Here is a 9430-nt window from a genome sequence, read left to right as displayed (position 1 = left end):
CAGTCTCACCTCTGCATTTTACAGGAAGACTGACCGACTGAGAGCAGGGTGTTTGTGTCTCTCTTCTCAGTGAGCGAAAACCACACAACCATCAGGTCCTCAGCTCAGGCCCACTGCTTCACTAGAAAAACCACAAAGGGTATTTTTATCTAAAAGTGGGTGAGCAAGTGAGATGTTATTGACAGCATGAATTTGTCTACTAACATTTTAAATTCAAACCTAAAAAGCAGTATGTCCAGGATGTCAGTAATTACATTTAGTCAGTATGAACAATTTGGGTGCAATAATATAGAATAATGTAGAATTTTGCATAATTCAGTTAATACCAGTAAGATACCGATCATTAACACTATAAGGTCATGTTGCTGAATCTCATTGTTAAAGTTAAATGAATCTACGCATTTTTATACACACAAGACTGTGCTTAGTTCATCTTTCAGTCAAAATCACACAGTGAGGCAAATCTGACCATCTTAATTGTTTTTGCTTGTGTGGAATGGCATCCCATGCAGGCCTGTGCTCTGTGCTTCCTGGGACAGGTCCCACCCTCTCCAGACCCCGATGAGAATTAGTAGTCGCTGGATAAAAGATTGACAAAAGATAAAAATACAAAAGTCATTCTTGCTGTCTAACCTCTGATTACTGCATGACATTTCTGATTTCTGATAACTGATAAGTAGAAAATATGTTTAGTCTCTTGCTTGGTGGTAAGAAAAAAGGAGAACCACAAAGAGCACAGTCATTTTCAAGGTTATTTCTCACTGGTCAGTGTGAAAGGCTGCGTCATTAATATAACGCCGGGCTCAGCACAGTGACTGCACCTGCGCTGCACTGTAGAACACAAGCCAGGCTGCAGACCATCAGCCCTGAAAGTTAAAACAGGACTCGTATGTGTGTCATGTGGTGTTTAATAAAAATTTACAGGACAGAACATAGTGGATTCAGTTTCCTTTGCTCTTACACTCCCAGTCCAAAGTGTGGCCACGACTGCTGTCAATGCATCTGTCTCTTTTTTCACCTTAATTTTTCACCTGTGTTATTCACCTTAATATCAAAAGGCTCCAAAGCAGTACACTGTAAAACCAAATTAGTAAGCAGAACTTAAAAAAATTGATGTAACTCGTTGCCTCAATGTTTTTAAGTTCATGAACTTAAAAAAAATATTTCAAAAAGGTTAAATATTTGGATTATATGCTACATAAACATTTTAATTACAGTTAAATTAAAACTAGTTATTAAATCAACTTAAATATTTTCAGTTATAGTGACTTAAAATTTCTCTTAACCTTTCTCATGGTATTAAGTTAACATTACAAAAAAAAATAAGTACACAAAGAACCATTTTTAAGTAGCATCAACTCAATATTTATTAGTCTTTGTCATTTGTTTTACAAGTACAAGTAACTCAAAAGCTTTCACACACAAGACTCAAAATCGCATGTTTCAAAACTTAAAATTTTTGTGGCAACTCATTGCCTCAAATATTTTGAGTACAAACAAAGTAAAGTTTAAGTTACAGTGAGTTACACTGAATTCTTGCCCTCTTCTATTTAACACTGCAGTGTTAATTTAAGACAGAAGCATAAAACAATTCAGAGATGCACTAGGCTAAAACCTGAACACCAGATTAAAATAGCACCTCTAAAATTACAAATTTATGAACCTGCCTGAAACTTAACATGTACCATTTACAACTAAAATACACATACAATTATCAAGTACTACCCAGTACTTAACTTTCAAGAACAAGAGTTGTATTAATGCCAAATAACATTAATACAAAAGGCACACTGTGCATATTGTGGGAAAACAACTGGTGCAGAAACATTTTAACCATTATTTTCACAGAAATAATCTACATTGAACTACAAAGGAACTGCCAGGCCTTAGTAATTATTCTGATAAATGTCTACATGCGCATCAAGTCATTTTTGAGACTCTGTAACTTGGGTGACAGTTTACCATCGTCAAGACCAAGTAAAATCTTCTGAATGAATTCAAAAGTGTTGGTCAGTCCCCTGGGATAGCTGAGGTGTAGTGCATAGATCAGTCCAAACATTACCAGGACGGCATCAGCAAATCTGGGGAGGTTGCCCACAATCTCGCTTTCAATGACAACAGAGATTTTCACAGGCTGGAAGTGAACTGGACCTGTGTCATTATCTTTGACGACTGTGAGGAGGGCTACTGAAACATCTAAAAGGTCAGGCTCATCAGATGTGTCCTACAAAATAAAATGGATATAAAAGGATTAAAGATTTTTTATTAAGATTTTTGACAAAAATATTTACAGCAGGTTTAGTGCAAAGATAAAGGCATTTAGTTAGTCATGAGATTTAACAAACAATATTGCTTCAGACCAACTGACAGAAAGTTTAATGATTTTAATTGTTGTGTGAACAAACTACAGTATGATTTTAAACAGAAGATCAGTGTTCTACAGGACCCAGCTAAGCTACCAGTAAACAAGAAATTGATACTATGCTAAAAAAACCTATAAAAACACTTTGCTTTAATCAAAATTATCTAGTACCAAAGTTTTTTTTTTTTTTACAGTGAGGTCAAAGAAAAATCGCTTCTAATCTCTTCAAATCACACAAACTATGTGATTTGAAAGACTGAGGAAGGGTAAGCGTGTAAATATGTCTGTATTCATATGAACTGTTTACTTAATATAGTCGTGAGATTAAAAAAAATAAAATAAAACTTACTGTGCAGGTCTTGAAAAACTCAGAGACGTCCTCACGTAGATACACAGGAAGGGCATGAAGAACAGTAACACGCTTGGTGTGTATGTCATGAACCTCCTATATAAAAGGAGATAAAAACAGAATTGTACATAACTTATTTACTGGTAAACATTACAATCAGATATACAAAATCAGACACATACCAAAAAACCTGGACAAGTTGTTGTATTGAAAGCTCATTTGAATCATCAAACTTTTCAAATGTTTTCCAATGTTCCTCTTTAAGAAATAGACCCATAAAATAGGTATAACAATATTTTTACCTGTTCATCATGGATTTTCAGGATTTCAGTCAAAGCGTCTGACGTCTTCCCGGTTCTGCTTGCCTTCTGTCTGAACAGGGTCATCAGTCTAGGAAGATGTCGGTCAAGCTCAGAGTAGAATGTGTTGGGCAGGTTCTGGTTTGTAATCCGTTGGAACTCTGCATACACCTACATTTTAAAACAAAGACAGACAGACAACACAGCCATATTAACTATGTGAATCTGGCAAATACACTACCCATCCATAAGGCAGAAAACAGCCCCTGAATGTGGTATATGTTGTCAAAAAAAGAAATAACAGGAAAAAGTGCTACTACATTACCTCAGATTCCATTTTGAGTGCAGGCCAGAGTTCCATGAGCTCTTTCACTGGTGGGCATGTCTTTACTATGGTTTGTCGCCGCAGGGCAAATGTGGTTTGCATCATCTTTTTTATAAGCGGCAAGTTCTTCTCAGCTTTCTTCATTTCATCAACAACTTTCTGCCTCAGCTGTTCAAGGGTTGAGGGATTTTCTCCTTGGGGAAAGTTGGGCAGAAAGTTTACCTCCGCTCGTTTGGGTCTTTTAATATTTGAATGTGAAGATTCATTGTCAGGATTCATTCTACTTCTTTTTCCAGCATTCACTGTGATCTCTGAACATCCAGCCCTTCTCATCTTGCTCCTATAGTTGCCCATCTTAAACTTTAGGCTGTTCTTCCATCCATTCCAGCCAGTTTCAGATCCTGCTTCCTTCAAGCAAGGATATTTTAACACAAGAGCCTCAGCTACCATTGCTATCTCCTTATCACTGGGATAAGCCTTGTAGCCATACATCTCAGATGCTAGCTTTTCTAAAATGTCATGTTTTACATCTCTTGTTAACTGAAGATACTTGTTGTTCTTCTCAAATTCAGTATTACCTTCCCGAAGTTTCAATTCAACATCCAAAGAAAATGTGGGAATTGAAAAAAAAACTGAAGGCCATCTTCTCCCACGTTCTGAGGATGATACACTTGAGATTGTTTCTGTTGAGGCAACAGAGCTGGAATCTTGCTCAAAAGACACATGCACAACCGCTTTCTGTGGCAACTCATCAATGTCAGAGAGGGATGTAAGTTTTCCATCAAAGTCGGGGTCTTCATATTTTAAACTGAAGTCAAGGTCTATTTCCAGCTGTTCTTTTATAACAGCAATCAGTGCATCAATAGAGGCTGGTCGTGAACAGAGTTTTAATTTTCTAGCCCGGTCTGGTTCAACAACACGAAGGACCATGGGTTGTGGGGATAGATCTGCCATTATGCTAATGGAAAGCAAAAGATTGGCATGCATAAATGGTTATTAAAATATACAGATTATATGCTGCTAGATAAACAGTAATACAAATATAGTAATTAATTCAATAAAAACTACTCACCACTGGCTAGACTCAGTTCTGTTTTATTTGTATGAATCTCTTGGGTGTTAACAGAAGCAAGCCTTCTACCTCGTATGCAGAGAGCGGGACTGAATCGTTGAGATCAGACTTCAGGTGGATTGACAGACTTGTCTGGGAAGGTGACAGCTCATAGGATCCAAGATGTTCTAAATACCAGCAATCATAATTAGAACAAAGGAATGAAACAGTGCTATTGACAAGGTAGATGTGCTCTACTCTGCAGAACCTAGGTAGTCCACCACTGTCTCCGACAGACAAAAACATTTCACAGACATAGTGTGTGCCATCAATGGTAACCTTTGATGTCTGGTATATTGTGTCACTAGTTGTTAGTGTTCTAATGTGTAGCTGAGCTACTTCTGGTAGAGCTGAAACCAGAACAGAGTCAACCCTGGATGCTTGTGTTTCTGGCTTGAAAAATGATGGGGCAGCAAGATGGTATGCCATCATGTGTTGGTGTCTGACTGCCATTGTCTTCAAAATATTTTTGAAGTTTTGAGCGTCATGCACCACTCGTTTAAAAAAACGGTGTTTGGCCTCAAATCGCATTGTCCAAACATGCACCAGGGGCCCATAGCACTTGATCATGGTGGGGTAATGCTCCACATAGTGATGCTTAGGACGAAGGCTAAACTCTGGGAATGTCTTCAGCAGTACTTGCTTATGATCGCTGATTTTGGACTGAAAATAGTCTAAGGTTTCATCAGAAAATGATGGGCATAATGCTAACTGCACTACCTCTTTCAGTTCCATCAAAACTGTCCATGCACCATTACCTTCTGGTACAACACTGCCTACAAGCAATGGAAGCAGTCGGAGCAGAGTAGCATTTTCATGACCATTCCCTCCTATCGTTCCTCGAGACAGAAATGTTTTGGGAATTGGTTGAGGCCTATCCACTTTATCAGCATGTTGATATGGGAATGATGCAATCTTTTGGTTCAAATACTCTAAAGTGAAGTACTTCATCTGGATCAAGGTCTTAATGCAGAGAGAAATCTCCACAGGAACTATGCCTTCTAGAAGATCATGCAGGACATCTGGAGGAAAGCCTGTGACTGGATGAAAGTAATCCAGGGAGTCACGCAAGACACAACTTGTTTTAACACCAAAGTGGTTGGAGGAAGCGTCATTTTCCTGAATGTTTTGTACATGAAGGTCATGGCTATCTTTGGTTCTTTGAGAAAACTGCCTGGCTTCAGTTGCTGGAAACTGTTCTCTTGTGGCCAAGCAGAATCTGCAAACATAGCCTGCTTTAAATGACTCCACAAAGCCACCTAATCCATGGGCAGCTAGATTGTCAGCAGACACACAAAAGATGGTGCCTTTGACATTGCGACCAAGTCGTTCAATAAAAACACCATCCTGTTCAAGAATATGAACATCATGTAATAATGGAGCAAGTACAGCTGCATACCCATGCCTCTGGAGGTCTGTCACTTTTGCAAGCATTGCTAGCTGTATATTGTGTAATGCTGACCTGTATTTTGGTGACATATTGGCAAGTGCCCAGTATACAGCACAAAGTTTGTGAATTTTACGTGATGTGCCAAGTGGGTTGGCAATTTCAAGCTCATCAATATATAACTGGAGTGGTAAAATGAGATCACCTGTTGAAAATAATTCATTTTCAAGGAAATATGAGCCATTGTAGCATGAGGCATATTGACCAGAATTGGTATTTGGATCAGTAATCATTTTTAGAATGTCTGTGTTTTTAAACAACTCCTGAATCATTTGAAGAATAGGAACATACATTGTGGTATGTCCACGTTGCTCCAGCTGATACTCGACTGGCATTACACATGGATAGTTGTGCTCGAAAAAGACTTTTCTGCGCTTGGATGTGGATAACTCTGCACCTTTAGAAGTACTAGTAAATATAACATTGGAATCCATAACAGCACTTACAACTTCATCCAGTGCAGATTCTGCCACATTGCAACCATTTTTCTGCAATATATCTCTAATTGCCTCCTTGATCAAAGGCCGAGATAAGAAGCAGACCTGATTTAAATGCTCCACTATTTCTTGGGTAGCTGTGTTTGAGACATGTAGGATTGCCTGCATCTTCAAAAATAAGGAAGATAAATTAATTCTAAGATGTTTTTTTAGTACGTCAGTGTCACACTGACCATCAATCCCCACTGGATCCTCATCTGTGCTTGGAGGTTCTTCATATAAATCACCATCAACTGCAGGAATACTGGCTTGACCAACATCACTGACAATGTCATTTTGAAAGTCTGATGAAACGCTTGCTTGGTGTGATCTACTTTTATGAGAATTGAATGAAGAGTATACATTTGTGGTAAAGCTACAATCCTTATATGGGCAAGCCACTGTTTCATGATTTCTTAAATGCCTTCTAAGATGGCAGAAAAGAACAGATTCAGAAAATTGCTGCTGAAATGGGCATAAAGGGCATTTAAATAACAGAGCCTGCTGAGAGTGTTCTGCACTACTACCAAATTGGCGAGTATGACATCTTGACAAATGAGTTCTAAGACTATTAAGTGTCTTAAATGTACACATGCAATAATTATAGATGCATGGAAGGGGGCTTACACTGGAAAAGTGGCTGTGCTGCAGTCTGTAGTGCTTAAATATTTGCAATCTGTCAGTAAAAGAAGCTGAGCACAACTTACATTGCCAAATCATACTGTAGCCAACAACCTGAAAGAAAAACAAAATTAATGTTAGAAAGTGTATAGCTCAATCAAAATAGTTTAATTATTTAATTAACTTTCATATCAAATTTAACGGGGACGATGGGCGACCAGCAATTTGTGTCAAGTTTAGGCCACTTAAAAAAAAAATTGGTTCTCGCCCTTTTTTTGGAGGGGGTGGGTAGGGTGGGCGGGATTTTTTTTTTTTTTTTACAAAATTTTGATTGACTGTTTGGACTTTCAAATATGTAAGAAAATACATATTTGAAAATACATACCGAAGAGAGCAGACCTACTTAGTACGCTTCCTCAGTTCTTCCAGTTTGTTGCGTTTCAAATATATTAAATGTAAGAAAATACAAGAATTCCTTGATCCATGTGTATCTCATTCCCAACTATGGATTTCGATACTTTATGCTGATGTTTCATTCGTGAATATAAAAATGATACTATTTGAAACCAATATTCTGTTTGTCATTCCCATTCTAAATGAACAACCAAGATTTTAAAATATATATCTAGAAAGAAAGTGTATTAAAACATGTTAAAACACGAGGAATTTACAAAATACAGGAACCTGAATGGTTGAACAAGGAAATGCAACTCTACAAACAAGTAAAGAACATGTACCACATCACTTCCCCAGATTTAAATCTTTGCACCAGCCCATCTCAGGTAGAGACAAATTTAGGTTCATGAAACCATTCCAAGACTAGGATTACACAATGTGGATCAATCGTCGATGTGGAATGCGCGGGAAATTCAAATTTCGTCATTCTTGGGTATTTTCCATGCGATTTTAACGAAATAAAAAAATTGGGGTCGGAGGCATTTCGGCGGGTCGAGAGGGGACGAGAACCAATTTTTATTTTTTTTTTTAAGTGGCCTTAAGGAGAATTTTTAGGGGGGCTGAGTACAAATGTTAGGGGGACTAAAGCCCTCCGAAAAATGGCCTAGCGACGCCCATGGCACATGCTCTCCAGCTCCCTAGTTTGCGTATCAGTGGCACGTCAACACATTGGGAAAAGTATATTTTTAGTTATCTAGTTTTGTGGACACCACCCAAAATTAGCAATGGATGTTTTTTTTAATCGCGTATCACGCGTGGACATAATTTCAGCGTCTAATGTCTTTAAAACAAATGTAACGTTTGGCTAAATCGTACACGCAGAATTATAGACTATGGTCCGTTTGAAAAATTATGTAAGTTAGCTGATGTGTTATGCTTTGTCGTTCATTGTTTTTTATTAAGCCTATTTTATCAGTTGTTCCTTGCTAGACATCCATGACTTTTGAATGTAAATATACGTAACTGACGAACGCTGTTTAAAGTTTTGTCTTGATTAAACTGCTGTAACTGTTCACTAGATAAACCCCTGTTTAAAAACACATTTAACACTTACCGTGACACCGACGTTGCTGATAACTGCCGATAGCTTGAAGCTTACATCCTCCTCACTGCACTGCACTGCAGTCTTTTGTGGCGCCAAAGTAACTTATCCACGTGTTGCACGTGACCTTTGACCTTGGGGCAAGGGAACCTCGTAAGCCAATAAAATGATGACCCTTACGTAAACCGAGTCGTAACTTTTTTAATCAAACATATTTTTTCGTTTAAAATTAGTACTTAGAGTGAATTTAATATTTTTCTTGCTAAAATCTTTTACAGCTGAATTTATGAAGACCCAACCATTATTAGGAAAATTAAGTATTTTTAAATATTAACTTATTTAAATACATATAATTTAATAAAAAATGACAATTGGTTACACACACACACACACACACACACGCAAGTACACATACAATGTTGAAACAAAAAGAAATAAGTACAGCTAAATTATACACCTAAGTGGCACTTACTTAATAAGCACATTGTTTCAGTTAATTAAAAATAATCAGTTTAATTCACTCAAAAACTATAAAAAAGTCACATGAACTCAAAATATTTAGGTTAGTAGAACTGTTTCAGAAAATTAAGTTTATGCTACTTAATAATTTTGATTATTTTGAGCATTTGGGTTTACAGTGTACAGTAATGCAGAACAAATATTGTAACTAACAAGGAAGTGGGGAGGTAATGGACAGAAGTGTTGGTTTTTGGTAACTCCACTCCTCTGACCTCCACTGTAATTTTAGGTTCCTTGGAACAATATTGTAAACCAGTCATCACACACCTAGGGGTTAAAGTCGACACCAACCTTAAGTTTGACACTCAGATAAGGTTAGTTGTCAAGTCAAGCTTTTTACAATTGAGGCAGTTGGCCAAAATAAAGCCAATTCTTTCTAGGCAGCACTTTGAGACAGTAATCCACTCTTTTGTCACTACTAGT

At 37.5% G+C, this 9430-nt stretch overlaps 2 protein-coding genes across 2 annotated transcripts; both read right to left on the bottom strand.

The window, feature by feature from the left end:
• Window positions 1–1339: 1339 nt before the first annotated feature.
• LOC125730421 (uncharacterized) lies at window positions 1340–3777 on the bottom strand. The gene is made up of 4 exons (XM_049005796.1): window positions 3336–3777; window positions 3014–3181; window positions 2712–2807; window positions 1340–2224 (listed from the first exon to the last, which is right to left on the bottom strand). The coding sequence occupies exons 1-4, from the start codon at window positions 3687–3689 to the stop codon at window positions 1910–1912; spliced, it is 933 nt and encodes a 310-aa protein (XP_048861753.1). The 5' UTR covers window positions 3690–3777; the 3' UTR covers window positions 1340–1909.
• A 468-nt stretch (window positions 3778–4245) lies between these two features.
• On the bottom strand, window positions 4246–6987 carry LOC125730420 (uncharacterized). The gene is made up of 2 exons (XM_049005795.1): window positions 4477–6987; window positions 4246–4293 (listed from the first exon to the last, which is right to left on the bottom strand). Exons 1-2 carry the CDS (start codon window positions 6961–6963, stop codon window positions 4246–4248), a joined length of 2535 nt encoding a protein of 844 aa, XP_048861752.1. The 5' UTR covers window positions 6964–6987.
• Between the last annotated feature and the right edge of the window lie 2443 nt (window positions 6988–9430).

The sequence above is a fragment of the Brienomyrus brachyistius genome, unplaced genomic scaffold, assembly GCF_023856365.1.
Source record: "Brienomyrus brachyistius isolate T26 unplaced genomic scaffold, BBRACH_0.4 scaffold1287, whole genome shotgun sequence".
Lineage (NCBI taxonomy): Eukaryota > Metazoa > Chordata > Actinopteri > Osteoglossiformes > Mormyridae > Brienomyrus > Brienomyrus brachyistius.
Note: the sequence above shows the minus strand (reverse complement) of the source record. Positions and strands in the feature narration are given on the sequence as shown.